Source organism: Nematolebias whitei, chromosome 10, assembly GCF_014905685.2.
Source record: "Nematolebias whitei isolate Nwh7 chromosome 10, NemWhi1, whole genome shotgun sequence".
In the NCBI taxonomy this organism is placed as follows: domain Eukaryota; kingdom Metazoa; phylum Chordata; class Actinopteri; order Cyprinodontiformes; family Rivulidae; genus Nematolebias; species Nematolebias whitei.
Genome location: NC_056507.1, coordinates 17327375 through 17345100, shown reverse-complemented (window position 1 = coordinate 17345100; position 17726 = coordinate 17327375). Strand labels below are relative to the sequence as shown.

The window sequence follows — 17726 nt, the reverse complement described above, 5'->3', positions numbered from 1 at the left end:
ATGTGGCCCCACACGCCCTGCCTTGCTCCTCTTATCACACATCTGATTATTTGCAATTGACCCACAACAAGAGACATAATAGTGCTGAAAAGTATTAAACAAAAACTGAAAATGGAAGAACTCACTGTACAAAACCAGCACAGTGAAACCTGCTGATGTGTGTCAGGTCAGGCGCATGCTCAGGTCTGATCGGCCCGTTTGAGGAGGTTAAAAAAAAGTCCTGTTAAGCTTCAGATGGACAACCAGATCATCAGTCGCTCGCGTCCGCTGACCGGCTGATTGAACGAGATAAAAAAAAAAAGAAAGTCCCGTTAAGCTTCAGATTGATCTGCGGATCATCGGCCGCACACGTACGCTGACCGGGCGAATGGATCACCGGCCGCGTGTGTCCCACTCTGCACCCTGCTGTCATCTGCGGTGAAGGAAGTTGCAGCACCTGAAGCCACAAAAGCTGAAGCGAGCAGCGTGTTCGATTAAAATAGCTTTGTTCTATATTTTTTCAAATAATTTTGCCCTAACAATATTTTTGTTCATCTGTATGATAGCCTATCTTTAGAGCTGTTTTTTTTTTTTTTTAGGGTATTCATTTTGTATGTTAATATCCATTTGGTGACTTGTTAATAAACAAGAAATCGTATGTCTTTCTTTGAAATACGTTTTAAAAATTATCACGTCAAACTGATTTGCTTACAAAAGCGGTAAAAGCTTAATTAAAAAAAAAAGTGCTGGGGGGGTGTTTTGGGTTCGGGCCCCTAATTACAGTTTATGGGTCGGATCGGGCTAAGACAAAATGCCTATGGGCTCAGGCCGGGCTGGGTCGGATTTTTAGGCCCGAATACAACTCTAGCTTGGCGTTGCACAAATGGGCTAAACCTTCTTATCAAACTCAGATAAATCAATTACAACAGTAAACACACGCTTATGTATTTATTTATTTTATTTTTTTGGCATTGTGAATTTTACATGCTGCTGCAAAAGTTACACCGCTGATTCCACACTGAAGAGAAACTGTCCGCAGAGGAAAACAAAGAAACGAAAAGCTGAATTGAGAAGAGTCAAATCGAGTGGTTTGACGTCACTGAAAAATTCAAGCTGTGTCAACGGGAAACAGATATTCTAGAGTAGACAACATGCCAAGTCTAAAGAGGTTTAATCAAAAACGAAGGGAAATTCTTCAGAAACAAAGTAGGAGTTGAACTTTTAAAAACATAACAAAATGAAAAGAAACTTAGAAATCTTAAGTCTCTCTCTTGTGGACAGTAATGCAATATGCTACCTCTTTTATTACAACCTGACTGACCTTACTTATTTTGACTGTCTTCCATTGCTGTAAAATCCTGGGAAAAATATTTACAAGACTCAAATTGACCCTTGTGCTAGAGGGAACCAGAATAACAAACAAGCAAGAGGAGAGCAGCAGGTTAGAGAGGAAGATAGAACACCTGCCTTTTCTCGGTAAATTAGCATTCCTGACCATTCAACAGACAATTCCTTGCAGCCTGGCCATAGGCAAAGCAGGCTGGGATATCCACAATAAATAATAAAGTAAGAGAATAAAAAATAAAGAGAGATATAGATTTTTATGATTTTCTTCCAAACCTCTGCACTTCTTTGATAACACTGAAAAATAGAGTCAAGGTCAACAAAAGAAGGCAGAAAGGGATTTTACTTTTTGAGGCCAAGTACACAAATCTTCATAAAATATATCATCCAAAGCTTGTGTGGGTGGATGCTTTTTGTAAAAATACTACATTGCTTATAGGATTGATGAATATGTGAAAGAGTGTGTGCCAGTTTGTGTGACCCCTTCAAACTGCACACACAGTTTGAATTAAACTAATATTACTGTGCTTTTGTAATGTAGTGAGTCACGTGAGGTACGTGTCACTTGTTGTATGACAAACATATGGATATATATTTATGCATACTTTTCACGAGTTCTTCATTTTTCTGACTGTAAATGCCGTGCATTGAATTTAACACAAAATGTAACGAGAGACGTTATTTATCTTTGACCCATCAAATGAATGGAGTCATTTATTTTCAGAATCAAAGTTTAACATCAAACATTTACATTAATTTGGCAAAATATGAAAATAATAACAGACAGTTTCACAAATAATGAACTTCAAATCACTCGGCGGTGATTTGAGGACTTTGCTTCAGATATTTCTAAAATATCTGTACTGATTTTGTGAGAGAGAAGAGTTTAAGATGAAAGGAGATTATCTTACAGAGAACTATGTGAGGGAATTTAATCTGTTTGACCAGAAGTTGCACGCTCCGTCAGATCTCAGCTTTGCCCACGGTACACTTGGTCGAAGAAGAAGTTTTACCTTGTTGATGATCGATCACCTCAGTAAGAATCCTTTTCAACTGATATCAGCGTCTCCGTTGAGAAGTGCTAAAATCCTTAGAGAGTCGTGCGTGGTTAGCTCAAACAGAAATTATAATTCCAAACGTCTCTGGATTCTCGGCAACTCCAAAACTCTCCATAACTCTAGTTCTCTTCTGAACTCCTTCAGAACTTTTCCATTCTCCATGGAATCTACTGCACTCTTTGGAACCGACTGCCCTCTAGACTCGACTCATAGAACCGGGAAGTTGTCACATTTTAAATGAGTTTACTTCCGAGTTTACTTCAGAGCTTTCTGATTCGTGGATGGACCAGAAAGAGGAGTGGTTTTTTGACGTAAGTTATTATCAAAAGTCAAGGATTGTTTTCAACATACAGAAAAGATTATTGCAGTCGACCAGACTTCGTGGAGTCTCACACTTGGTAATCTTTTCAAATAGTAAAACATGACATTTCTTCTTCAGTAAACATTTTAGTTGACCGAAAACCAACCTTTCACATACTTACGACTTGACTCATTTCAGACAGAAAATCAAGAAATGCATATTCAGGTGATTTCTTCTCTGAATGAGGAATAAAAATCATTACTTACTGTTTATGTAAAATAAAAATGAGTAGTTCTTTTCAACCTGTGAAGCATTGAGTGAACTAACACAATTTGATTATCAAAACATTTGTAAGACAGTAATGATTATAAAGAATTGTCTTTTCTGCTTGATTAATTCAAGAAAGAAAGTCATCAGATGGCCCAGACTTATTCAGATTAATGAAAATAACAGTCTCTGTCCATCTGGTAGATTTGAGGTCAGATAAGGGTCAGACCAGGTTCACTACAGTAAGAATACACAGTGCAAGAATCAAAACTGCTACAAAGTCATATTTTGCTCCCTATCAGCTGCTTGGTTTAGAAAAACATTTGCGTTAATGAGCCAGGGAGATACTGCCACATTTGACCTTTAGTTCAGGCACCATGGTTTTTCCTTGGATCAGAGACATCCATATCAGCACAATCTGTTGACTAATGGGCTTAAAGGGAATCTACCACAGCTGTCTGCTGGTGCACATGCACATGCTAAAAATTACCCACAGATCAGGGGGAGAAAAATGTTCCAGAGATATATATTTTTTAATGATGACAAGCACAAAAGATGTAATTATGCATGCATGCATAAGCATGGCTATTTCATGCCTACAATTTAAAGAAACTTAGATCCAATGTTCCTAAAATTTGCAAGCAAACAAGCAAAAATACTAATCTAAACATTCACTTTGATGAAGAATTAAAGCATGTACTTCTCGAAAGTTATCTGCAAGAGCAAATTGCTCATATTACATATGGGAAGAAATGTAATACCTGGTAGAGGTCAACACATCGTAACCTTTTTAACAACGGCTGTGATAGGAGAGGACAGCAGAGACATGACACATGGCATCCTATGCAATATGTGGTGACAGGAGACCAAGAAAAGTGTATCTGACTGCAAATTTAGGTGATTTTTGTTGAGAAGTCTACACAAGAACACACTGTTCATGTAGCTCACGGACAGAAGGCGAGTAAGCTAAGTCAACAAACTGTCATTCACATGAGCAAACCATCCATCCCTTTCTGTTAAATAAATATAGAATCTGGAGTTTATGTGTGTGTTTTTCCAGCAGGGGGTGACTAATTATGATTCTGCCTGCAGAAAAATCGGAGCTGCCGCCTTAAAAGTTTCTAGATGTTGTGTTGTCCTTAGATAATACATATCCTGACAGAACTCCTGCTGAAACCGCCATAATGAGTCCCTCTTCTTCTTTTACTTCCCTTTTACCCCCATCTTTCCGTTTGTCTGTCGGTCCATCTGTCTCGGCAGAGCCCCAAACGGAGTCAGAGCATTTTTGTGCAGCAGCCGCCTGACAACTAGCCATCTATTTGTGGATAATAAGGCCCACTTACGCCAGAAGAGATAATGTAGACGTCTACAACAAGCACAAATAGTCCCCTGACAGCCGAGGAAGGCTGAGTATGATGCCTTGAGACAACCTGTATCTTTGGGAGTAGATGGTATACATGTACAATCAGCTGTGGTAAAAAAAAATATATATATTTTTTGGTTTAAGTGCAAATATTTGATATTGAACATAATTTACTGTATGTACAATTAAAACATACCAACTTAATGCATCTAAACAATGTTGTTGTTTTTTCCAGGTCTGGAAGTTGTTGGCAGTTTAAGGTCACTGAGTGAAGAGAATCTGGGGCACAGAATCCACCTGGGTAAGTAGTGTATAAATGCAACATGGACGTCAAGAGGAAAGGTAAACTAAAGGATTGGTTTACTGAAAACATTCCCCATGCATGCATCAACGTAACTAGGTACATAAATAATCAGGGCATTGCATATTAAAATGATTTTACACGCAAAGTTTAGCTTTATGGATGTGCGTGTGTGCCTAAATGCTATGGGACAACATTGTCAAGAGTCGTCTTCCTGCTCCCTGAGCTGCCAACAAGAGACAACACTGAGAAAAAAGACTGCTTCAAGGGAGATGGAAAAATGAAGAGAAGTGACAGAATGGAGGGGAAGCCATATGTGAATTTGTGTTAGGAGAGCGTTAGCCTGGTCAGAAAAATCTAATAAAAACGTTGCGAGAAGTGGCTTCTTCTAGAAAACAAATCACAAACCAAAAGCCAGAAATGAGATCAAATTAGATCAATTGCGAGGGAACTTGGGAGGCGTAAATATATGAGCATGAGAAATTCTGAGCTATGAATATACTGAGGTTTACATTCATCGTGCCAGAAACTCAAGTCAGTCATCGTCTGCGATCCCATCTTTGCGTAGAACTGTGGCTGAAATGGGAGGAAGAAAAGGAGGAGCAGACCAGAGAGATCAATGACACGTGACGTTTAAAAACCAAACTACTACAGTAGACTCCTTCATGCGTCACTCTCCCTTTACAAAGAAGCATTGCCTTTGCTTTGATGGTATTAAGTTTCGCAATGGGACTAAACTGGTCTAAGGGGACGATGGTGAGGAAGGAATGCTGAGGGAAAGAAGAGTTAATGAATGAAAGTTTCCCAGCCCTTATGGCTCTGCGGACAGGAAAAAGAGAAGCAATAAGAAGGTAACACTGTAGGAAGAAGAGTTCAAGAGTTGAGAGAACATATAAATCTAAACAGGTAACCTGGCTTTATGACTTTACGGGAGAGCTGCTGGACTGAAAACACGGTTCATTATTGGCGTCGAAACTTGAACTTACGACAGTCCTTCTCATCGCTCTTGTCAAAGCAGTCAGGAGATCCGTTACACTGCCAGCCGCCTGGGATGCACTTCCCATCTCCACACATGAAGTTTCCAGGAATGTTACACTCGGTGGTGAAGTTATTCCCAGGGAGCAGCTGGCTCTCTGATTGACAAACACAAAGAAACAGAAGACTGTTACCACCAATTGCATCACAAAGAAATGAAAAATTATTCCAGTGATTACCGTCACCACAGTCAAAATGCAAGACTATGGTTTCAACTACTATTCAAATATAAATGCATTGGAGGGATGGTTCAGTAAAAAAAAAGCAATACCAATCTAACTGCAAATAAAGAGGACAAACAAATACTGAAGCTGAGATCACACAGTGTTAAGCAGATTGCGTAAAAATGCACCAACTTGAAGCAAGGCGGCATCATAATAAGTAAGATAAGGACACAAACACAAAGAAACACTGGTGCGCAAACAAAGGAAATATTTTTCACCTTAAACATAGATATCCATACACAAGCTCAGACCACAAATAAACACTTTTAACACAAAGAATGCGCTCTGAATGAGGTTGGGGCATATCTAGTTGACACTGTGCAGCTGCAGCATAATGAGCTGGAATGTGAAACATGGCCTTTTGGCTAAGGTTTGACACGGTGCGGTAAGTGGTTTAGCTCGTAAACAAAGCTTCGTGGCAGTAATGAGAAGTTCAGGCCGGACTGAAGAACACTGATGCTGCAGTGCTGAGACTGGCTTCAGCTGGTGGGCACCTTCATCGGAGCTGAAAGCAGAAAGTGCACCTGCTGCTGAAAACCAAAACTTTTAGGGGGTTTACACCTTAAATGATGGTTAAGTTTACTAGAAAAGTTGCTTTATAGACGTCTGCAAATGGAAGAGTGAAGAGAACATGATAATATGGAGGACAAAAATGCATGCAATACTCTAAAGTTTATACATTATTGTTTGTTTTTTTAGTTAAGTCGTTAACTGTTAATAGATTTATAATGTGAAAATATTCTCTAAGAAAAAAAAAAAGGAGCCATGGCTGAAATAAATAATGTTTTGCTGTTGTACTTGGTTGCACAGAAGGAGCATTTTTAAGTTCAACATGAATAATTTACTCACATCCTGTTAAAGTTGATTCATTTCTTATGAAAAAAAATCAATACCCAATTATTAAAATGACTAATAAATTGAGGAAATTGTTTAACCTTTGGATTCAGTCATGAAGCCAAAAAGCATCTAATGTGTTATTTTCGAGTCTTGGAGTGTTCTACTGTTTAACCACCTGCATTTCCACTGAACATTTATTAAAATAAACAAATATTTTAGGTTTGAACCGCCAAGTGTTATTAAAAAAAACACTGTTTTTAAGTCAAATAAGCTTAAAACTGAATTTCTAAATTAATAAAACAGAGAAGCATAGAGCAGTTTTGATCAGAATACCTAAGACGCATAAAAACCTCATATACAATTTGTAGGAAATTCTAACCAGAGTTTGTTTTTCACCACAGTTATATCAATTTTGTTAAATAAAAATGGCCAGTTTCAGGACTCAGCTGAGTAACTGACATGTCAAAAAGTGTACTCTGGCATCGTCGTACTCTTACTGTCCTGCCCTGTCCTGTTACCTCAGCAGGTAGAATCCACGTATCGATCATCTCATACATAAAACACCACATCCCCTCTGCTTCTCTGTGGTAGTGATGCAAACTATTCTGTCATTTGCAAGACAGAAACAACACACACGCACACACAAATGTTGGCATGTTGATTCTTTTTCCTGTCCTTTAAACTGAACAATAACATAATAATTTGCAATAAATGCTCTCAAACTCAAATAAACAGTGGATTTAATATGGTTGCATTGCAGCATCTTAGCCTGGGAGGTGTCTTATTGCGTCAGTCACAGATAACGTTGCAGACGGTTTCACAGCAATAGGTGGAAAAATGATGCATCTTGACTCTTCTACATTCTGAATCAGTTCTACAGCTGCAAGAATAAAAAAACAGAGATGCTTATTGTCATTTAAGAAATGAGATTCTGCTTCACATTAAACAGGCTTCTTAGCCGTTTGATTTTAATCTCTACTTAAAACCTGCTTTTGTCTTTGGCGATTCACACTCTGAAACAGTTATATGCTGTGGTTTTATTGTCTTTTACCTGATTTGATAACTTTTATTATTTGTTTGTAGTTTTAGGTTTTAATTTATCTGCTGTGTAGAGCACTTTGGGATCTGCATGATAGTTTAAAGTGTTTTAAAAAATAAAGTTGGATTGGACTGGAGGAAAAATAAGGCCAAACTTATAGAACCTATTATTTCAAAAATCTCTTTTTCTGTGCTTGACAACATACAGTATGCTTGAGTGTCTGAAATTAAGGATTAAATAAAAAAGTAACTTAGGCTGCCCTGGATTTGGAGATTTCTTATTTAGTGAGCTTCTCGGGTTTTCAGGGGATTGGATCATCACAGGACGAGCTCAGGGGAGAAGCGTTTGGATTCTCAACCTTTATCTCCATCAAATTCAAGTCGTGTTGCGATCTCTTTTTGGAGGAGAGACATAAAACTGTCTTGTTTTTGGCGTTGCTGTTAACAGTCAAATCTCAAGTTCCTTTTAATTTTTTCCCAGTTGGAGGTTGAACATTTTGATTTCTGCATGTCATTAAATAAACAATCTTTAGGACTGGGTCCCACCATGACAAAAGTGATGAATGGTAAAAGATGGTGTGTATAAACAACAAAGTTTGCCTCTAACTTAAACAAAACACACACACACGCTATTATTCATCCATATGATTTTAACAAAAATGCTCAACTATCCTTGTTGTGCAATTAGTTTAAAAAGTAAACTTAACCACATCACAGTAGAGATAAAAGATATCATGCTTAGCTTGGCAAAATTAATTTTTTTACTATCCTGATGCATGCTCATGCATAAATAGTATTTTTTTACTATTTCATTTCTTCTTGATAACCTTTTCAGCAAACAAAGTTTACCGATGACCAAACCAAGATACAGAAAAAAAAAACCATAAAAAAATCAAAAAGAACAGCTTCAATGTTGTTTGTGTTTGGGCACAGAGTGACTGTGGGTGAGAACGAAATCGGCAGCTCCATCATTGTTTCTGGGTTTCAACTTTACATGGATGCACCAAAAACTGAGTTTTTAAAATCTTCTATTTGGTAAGTGCAAAATTATTTGTGTGGATAGGAGGTGCAAACAGCGGAAAAGTCAGTTTTTAGAAATATTGATAGCGTGAACAGGACCAAGAATAGACCAGCAGTAAAGTCCATGTGTCGTGAAGGAAGACGTACGATGTGTTTAGATCGTTTGCCTTCATGACTGCCAACCTGAGCCAGCTCATTACATGAATCTGATACAAGAAGAATCAGCACCAGCTGTCACTGAGCAAACTGCAGACGAGACAATGGAATCATATTTTTCCATCAGTTTAGAGTTTATTAGTTTGAGCCCTCAGGCTGTGCATTCTCTGCTTTCTCATCTGATAATATCTCTCCATAAGAAAGCAATGCTGTCCACATTTTAGTTTGCATGGCAGCTCAAAACTGTAGGACCAACCCATTGGCGTCAGAAGTATTAGTAATATGTGTGTGTGTGTCTCCTGCCTTGCACACACCAGTGTGCAAAAAAGCGTATACTAGTGTACTAGTCAACTTTAATGCACTTTAACAAACAGCCTCAGATCAACACTATTTCTCTTTATAGAGAAATAAAAACTTCTCCACTAGAATTGTTTACTTGTGTTCAACACTACTCATCTAAAGGATGTTTCTCATGAAGGTTGAGGACAATATGGTGTGGGGTTCTAAAGAAATGTCAACTTTAATGCACCTGAACGCACAGCGTCTTACAGCATCACACTCTTAGCTTAATGCTAAGCTCAGATGCTACAGACGTAGTGCTCCACTTCTTTCAAGCATCCTCCTAACCATGTATAAATGTCTATGATCCTAAGCCTCCTGGTCAACAACTGCCCGCACTAAATTCATTAAGCTGGCGAGTGAGAAACACAGAGGTGTCTCCACCTCCTCCACCTGTGTGCGTCCTGCTAAGGCAGGAGACGCAGAGGAGAAACCAGTGTTGCTAGATCTCGCGACAGAAACAAGCAACCAGCTCTATGAAAACAAGCCCAACTGGCAACCCACCACATTGTGTAAAACAGAGGCTGTTTTTAAACAGTATAAACATACATTTATTATGGCATTGCACATAAACAACAGAAAAAATATATATGCTAAACACTTTGAACAGCATACTTTTAAGCTCTGATAAAACAATACATTTTGCATATGTAATTTTTTTCTACATATTTTTTAAAATAAAACATCCTGTCATCTGCGTGTGAGTGGAGCCCCCTAGTGGTTGGCCACAGTATGAGTGTTTGGGGTGTGCACCTCGCCTGTCGCCTCACCAGCTTGGGCGGGAGCGATAAACAGGAAACGGGGGCATGAAAGGGACAAACTACTTATTACCACCCGTCTTTTGTTTTATTGTGCAGAGCTGGGAGATAATCAACTAGTTTCACTCGGAAAGAAAGTCAAGCCCAAATAAGCAACTTCACGTTCAAAACAAGCCCAAAAATCTGCAAACCGCAACTCACAAGACTTGCAAGCAACTTTAGAAAAAAAAAAAACCCTAAGTTGCTTATAATAAGCGGACTTAGCAACTATGCAAGACACACCGCTTTTGCTGGAGAATTGAGAATTGTAGGTAACCAGCAAAACCTGGTGTGGACTTTAGTGGTTTTAGTATTCCCCTATTAATCAAGTGGAATGGATTAGTTCACGAAGAAATAGAAACCGCACCGACTGAACTAATGTTTCATGGTAAATGTGTGTGTGTGTGTGGTGTGTGTGTGCGTGGTGGGTGGGGGGGGGGGTCGTCCAATTGAAAGTTTTTTGAATGTGGGGGGACATGTCCCCTTCACATATAATGGTTGCGACGCCTATGGACCAACTAGAAATAGGGCAAACACAAAGAGATGGGTGGAAGCAACTGTCTTAACCGTTTAAAATCTGTAGTTATTTGCAAAAATGTCAATTTAAAGTTAAAAGATGGACCTGTTCTATGTCTTTGGTATTTTAAACATGGCTTGTCACAAATATTTCATTATGACCCACAAGAAACTTTGTCCACAAGTAAAAAAGAAAGCCATAATGTTTCCCCTTGGAATTCAGAAGATCAACAACACTAAACAAAATACTACGTTTTATTTTATTGTTGCTCATTGACAAAGCCATGTGAGTTCAAGCAGATGAAATGAAAATCTACACACATTACTGATGATTTTTGGTTATATTAAAAAACAAATAATCCAAATTAAAACCAGATTCTGTACAACACTGCTCAGCTTTAGTTTATTGACAGCTACTTTACAGTCAGTGTCTCATTTCGTTTCACTAAATCATACATGAAAACAGGGATCGATACTTATATCAGAAGTCGATGTGTAAAATAATGTAGCTCTCACTAAGGTTTTCTTCCAATGACATCTGACAAGTAATTTTACTTATTTTTAACATTTTCTTTTTGTCTTGTGAGACACTTCCATCTTTACACAACTGCGCAGCCTTTTTGTCCTTTTGTTTTCATTTCAAAACTCTTTCCACAAAAGATTCAGAAACAAAATATGCACAAATGGAACAAAAGGTACAATAAAACTCTACTATTTAAAGATATGAGCTAAATAAAAAGACTTATTTTCATTAAGTGCAGAAATGTCTATTCAGAGGCATGCAGAACAAATGTCGGCTAGAACCATTGAAAATGACTTCAAAGAGCTGCTGGAGAAGGACGGAGGGTTAATTGGAAAGTTGCTTTGAGAGTATGGAAGGAGAGCAAAGAGACTGTGTGTGAACAAAAAATGTAAAGAACCAATAAGCTTTTCAGACCGCCTAAAATGAGCCTTTAGTAGGCGACTCTAACACATCCTATTCCATAACCCTTTTCTGTGAACGGACAAACATGAATACTTACAGTGGTTTACCACAGTGGTAACAAACAACTCTAGCTCATTAATACAAGCTCATAACACGACTCCACGACACAAACAATACACTTTGTGAGGACTGCAACACTCCTGCTTTGACAGTTTTAAGTCACAACTCCATTCATACAAAGAACGTAAAGCCACCATCCTATATGCTTTTACGTTTTCCGAGGATAATAGGAGACGTTGTGCTGTGTATAACCATGGTCGCACATTGTACCGGAGAGCAGACGAAGATAAGGTAAGGATGACAGGGGACAGCTGTGTATCTTGCAGACGGCAGTGTAGACCAATTACTCAGAGTAAATATTGACTATACTATCTGTGCCTTCCCACAAATATAGTCTGCCTCCTGTATCCTTTCCAACCCCTCACCATGTCTGTGTCCACTCAGGCCCCATTTAGATTGTTGACTCATAGATGGTAGAGACTTTAGCTTGATACGTTTTAATTAGCATCAACATTTACATTTTTTTTAACATTTCAGCAGCTCACTAAGAGTAAAGTTCGTCCCTCTTCAATTTTTAGCTCATCCTCTTGTTGGTAATCTTTACAGCGCACACTTCTCTTACCTTAATTATAATTTATAATTAAAATGAACTCCCAGCATAAACTTGGGTCTAATTTCCCTACAGTTCTGCACAATACTTATACCAGCATTCAAACTAAATAGGGGACATTTTTGCAGAATTTTGTATAATCGTCCATTGACTAGTGTTAAATCATAAATGATATGCAAGATCAGAACCACTGCTCTTTTGTGTAAAAGTTGAATTACTCGTACAGAGTTAGATACTCCAAACTCTTCATTATCGTATTGTCAAACATTGATGATCATTGGTGCACGTTACATTGAAAATGAACATAAACTATAAGAACTGTAATTTAAAACTAGACATACATATTATCAATATCATGTGAAGCATTTACAATCAATAAAGCTTTTATTTAAGACAGTTTCATCTGGTTGTTGAATATTCAAAAAAGTATTAGTGCTACCAGTTCAAGATATCCATGCTGATATTTGTGCAGTGCCTATATTAAATAAAAGAAAAGGATTGGTAAGAAGGCTTTCAAATGATTGCAATTGGAAGATGGTATAACCCTGTGCACTTTGTTTGATGAAAATCTATATTTCTGGATAAAGTCTGAAAAGACATTTCATATAGTAATTCAAATGTCCTTGAACCTGTATTCTGAAATTAAAAGATTGCTTGAAACATCTGGTGAATATGTGCCCATCATCAATCATTCAGTGTACTTTGACTACTTTTGTTCAATTGAAAAAGAAAAACAAGTCTTCATATTTCATTCCCATATTTTTCCACAGTTACACTTCATGCATTATGATTCTGGAAATGGCAACCTGAAGACTTTTGTGTCACCCAAGCAATATGCAGAACATGGACCAGCACATCCAACCACCCAAAGGCGCCACTGTATTGCACTTCTTATGACTGTTTTCATACCAATTGTCAGTTTGCTTCTCTAAGACTGGACAGCAAATTTGGCAGTACTATCAAAAAACTCCTGTCTGTCCGTCTGTCCATCCATCTATTTTCTTTAATCGCTTCTTCTTTTTCGGGTCGTGGGGGTCACTGGTGCCCATGTCGTCATCATTGTGCAAGAGGCGGGGTACACCCTGAACAGGTCTCCAGTCCATCACAGGGCCACATAGAGACAAAAGAGACAAACAGCCATTCACTCTCTCACTCACACCTAGGGACAATTTAGTTACCAATCAGCCTAACATGCATGTTTTTGGTCTGTGGGAGTACCTAGAGAAAACCCACGCATGCACGGAGAGAACATGCAAACTCCACCCAGAAAGGCCCCTGGACTTGGATTTGACCCAGGGTGACCTGTTTGCTGAGAGGCAGCAGCTCTACCAACTGCGCCACCGTGCTGCCTCTCCTAAGAACGTTACTGAAAAAAAAAACAAAAAAAAAACCTTTAAAACATACAGAAGGACCACAATCCTTATTGGACTTTTTGGAGTATGTAGGACCGACAGTGAATGCTGACGCAATACTCAAAAGACAGATAAAGGACAATCAAATAAAGCATTTAAAAACTGTCCCCTTGGCCCTCGCTACCAACAAGGTGGAAAACAAAATGTGTAAACCACAGGGAATAAACAGAAAGGGAGAAAACGGCACATGAGCAGCATAAACAATTATGGAAACAAATGGTTGAGGGGTAATGATATAAGAAGGTTTACTATTACGCCATTTTCTAACCTTGGATTCTTGGGAATAGCCACACTAAGCAACTTCTACTCCCTGCTCCACATAGAAAGGTCAGTGATATAAATCTAAATCTGAGATGGCTGTTAGCTGGGCTGTTATACCTTTAACTCCCTGCTCCTCAGCAGACTTTGATATTGGAGCAGCATTGATTAGCCTTGGATTGAAGGTTGAGCTTCTGACTGAAGCAGCAGCAGGGAATTGATTGACTTGTCTCTATTTACTTTGCAAGATCTAGCAAAGCAAAAGTAAAACCATAAGAAACTTTCAAACTAAAATTGCAACAACAAAGATCTGTTGTGCTTTCATGGAAGATATTTTTTTTTTCCTTCGGAACTAATCTAATAAGCCTTGAATATGTCATTGCTTCAGCTGTGCACCTCTCTGTGTGAAAACATCTCGACAGATTTATATGAGATTCGTTTTGCACCTGAACAAGAACATGACAAATGACATTCCAGCATAATAATATCAATTCAGACATGGACAGCACGGTCTGCTAGTGTGGATGATAAGAATGGAGTGAATCTATATATTCTAGCTCTGAACATTTTTGAGTTCAAGGATAAAAACTTAGTTTTTAATAACACGACGCTTCAAGGGTTGGCTGTACAAACTGAAGGAACGGAGGTGCAGCAGGGCTGTTTTAAATGTCCCATTTACAACATGTACCTTACAGACTGTATAAGTCTGTAAGAGGCAGAGGATGAAAGTGCTTTAAATAAAAAGAGAAATACTCTCCATCCTGTTTTTCAGCTCACTGAAGCATCCAGTATAAATAGGCACGAGTATAAAGAACCTGGTCTGCATCAATTAGACCCATCCTTAAAAAAAACAGACATCCAGGAAGTGTAATATAAGCACTGAGCATCCGAGCAAGCAAGGCCCTAATGGGGGAGCGATAGAAGAAAAGCAGCCATGCGTGGAAATAAACAACATCAGAAAAATATGAAAGCAGTCTTGGTGTCTTTGAGCTGCTGTTCTGAGTCAAAGGGTAAATCTCTTCAGTGTATCCATTTGTTTTGGGGGAGGTAGCTCTCTGACCTGCTATGTTAGTCTCACTTGGCAATAAAGCTAAATGAGCAAATGACAATAATGCTAAATTGAGCAAAACACACAGTTAATTTGGGCTAATTTAATTTTACTGCGAGAAGAACACAGAGCAAGTTTGAAAAATGTTCACATAAACGCTGTGTTCACTAATAAGTGATACATTGTTAGGATATAAAGGATTTATTAAAAAACGATTTGTTTTGCTCAAACCATTTCTTGTGAAGTACTGTACTGGCTCTGCACACATACATCTACTGTAAGCTCCCAGTGCATCTCCGTGTAAACATTTATGATAGACACAAATATCCTGGATGTCTCATTAACACTTCCTCATTGCATATCTAAATATATATTTTGGTGCAGTGGCTTATAGCATTCACTCGTCCTGCAAAAACATTTCCACAGCAATATCCTGAAATGATGGAGCAACCAGAATAAATATATAATAGACACAGAAAGTAAACAATGTGGTGGGCTGCATTCTGAGTCAGTTTTCTCATAGAAAACTCAACAAATTGAACATATTTTTGTCCAAAATGGAACAGCAGAATAAGAAACATGAAGTGAAAATTACAATTGATTTTTACCATCAACTATTGATAAAAAAAATTTCCTCTAAAATTTAAGATACATGCCGTCTTAGTGCACCCAAATCTATATTCATATATAGTTGCTTGTTAAATGCTTTGCTATGTGTGCTGACCTTGGTGTACAAATGTTACTTTTTTGTAGGCCATCTCTTTTTTGTCTTTAAAATGTAAGACGTCTAAAAATAAGACTTCCTGACAACAAAGGAAGAGTCATACTGATGTGAGTCAGTCTTCCTGCAGCAGCCGTTGTTGTTCCCACAGCCGAGAAACATCTGAGAGGTCAAGACAGCAATGTTGTCTCTTCTCAAATCCTTTGGATCACACTTTTATATATAGTTCACTGAATTCAAAACCAAATCTGACTTTTCCTTCAAGAGATATTTCCCGCTTTATGGTTTTTGCAGTGTTCTTGAAGTTTTCACGGGTTCGAACGTTTTATTTTGTTTCACGGATCTGTTTCACTGATGCAGCTGGGAGTTGAACCGCACTTCGATCTAAAGTTCAACAACAAAAGATTGAGCAACACAAGTAATCCTACAAGTGGACAGCTGCATACAAATTCCAGCGTAACTGGGAAATGTGTATACACAGAGGGAGAACAATTCAGTTTATTTCTTTACACAGTGCAAGTTCTCAAAACTACAACCGAGATGAGTTGCGTGAATAACTACAAAGAAATAATCTGTTTGAAGAGTTTCAGTCAGGTTTTAGAGCTCACCACAGCACTGAATCTGCACTGGTGAACATTACTAATAATATTCTCATGGCCTTTCACAATGGACAGGTGTCTACACTGGTCCTATTACACCTCAGTGCTGCATTTGATACAGTTGATCACAATATTCTATTAAAAAGACTTGAATACGATATTAGAATTAGAGGAATGGCTCTAAATTGGTTTAGATCATATTTATCTGATATATTCCATTTTGTAAATGTAAATAATTAATCTTCTTCAGATAATAAAGTTAGTCATGGAGTTCCTCAGGTTTCAGTGCTTGGACCAACACTCTTTACCTTATATATTCTTCTATTAGGTAAAGTTATTAAACAGCATGGGATAAAGTTTCATTGTTATGCTGATGATACACAGTTATATTTGTCCATGAAACACAATGAATTCAATCAGCTACTTAGACTACAAACATGTCTTGAAGGCATAAGAACCAGGATGACCCTAAATGTTCTGCTTTTGAATACAGACAAGACTGAGGTTTTAGTTTTTGGACCTGAGCGTCTTAGGAATACATTTTCCAGTCTTCCGTCCTCCTTGGATGGCATTAATCTGGCCTCCAGTTCTAATGTTAAAAATCTTGGTATTATTTTTGATCAGGACATGTCTTTTATCCCCCACATTAAAATGTTACTAGAACTGCCTTCTTCCACCTGTGTAATATCACTAAAATTAGAAACATCTTATCTAAATATGATGCAGAAAAACGGGTTCATGCATTTGTCACGTCTAGACTGGACTATTGTAATGATCTGGGTGTCCAAATACTTCTTTAAAAAGTCTTCAGTTAATACAAAATTCTGCTGCCAAAGTCTTAACTGGAGTTAGTGGGAGTTAACTGGAGTTAGTGGGAGAGATCTTATCTCTCTAGTTTTAGCTTCTCTCCATTGGCTCCCTGTCAAATCCAGAATTGAATTCAAAATCTTTTTTCTAACCTACAAAGCTCTCAACAACCTAGCTCCATCTTATATTCAATACCTTATTGTTCCATATTTTCCTAACAGAGCACTTCACTCTCAGACTGCAGGCTTACTTGTGGTTCCTAGAGTTTCCAAAAGCAGAATGGGAGAAAGATTTTTCAGTTATCAGGCTCCTCGCTTGTGGAACCAACTTCCAGTTTCTGTCTGTGAGGCTGACACATTGTCCAGTTTTAAGACTGGGCTTAATACTTTCCTTTTTGAAAAATCCTATAGTTAGGGTTGGCTTGTTATGCTGCTATAGGCTTAGACTAGTAGAGGACAAATTGACCTCATTTCCTTAAATGAATTGTTAAAATTGAATAGTTTTCATTTGATACTATTTCTACCTTAACATGTGAGTTTTGACCTGCCATTGTGTATCTGTTCCTACCAAACCCAGCCATTTGAAGCAAATGGCCGCTTGTCCTGAGCCTGGTTCTGCTAAAGGTTTCTTCCTTATGAGGGAGTTTTTCCTTTCCACTGTTGTCTTCGTGCTTGCTCAAGATGAGAGTCTGTGATGGAGTTAAATTCAAAG

At 38.1% G+C, this 17726-nt stretch overlaps 1 protein-coding gene across 1 annotated transcript in view; it reads right to left on the bottom strand.

The window, feature by feature from the left end:
- The window catches only part of ldlrad3 (low density lipoprotein receptor class A domain containing 3), a 104117-nt gene that overhangs the window by 58363 nt on the left and 28028 nt on the right, over window positions 1-17726 (bottom strand). Inside the window, exon 2 of the mRNA XM_037683405.1 lies at window positions 5600-5746. Within this exon, the coding sequence (XP_037539333.1) occupies window positions 5600-5746 (147 nt within the window). The remainder of the gene's footprint in view (window positions 1-5599; window positions 5747-17726) is intronic.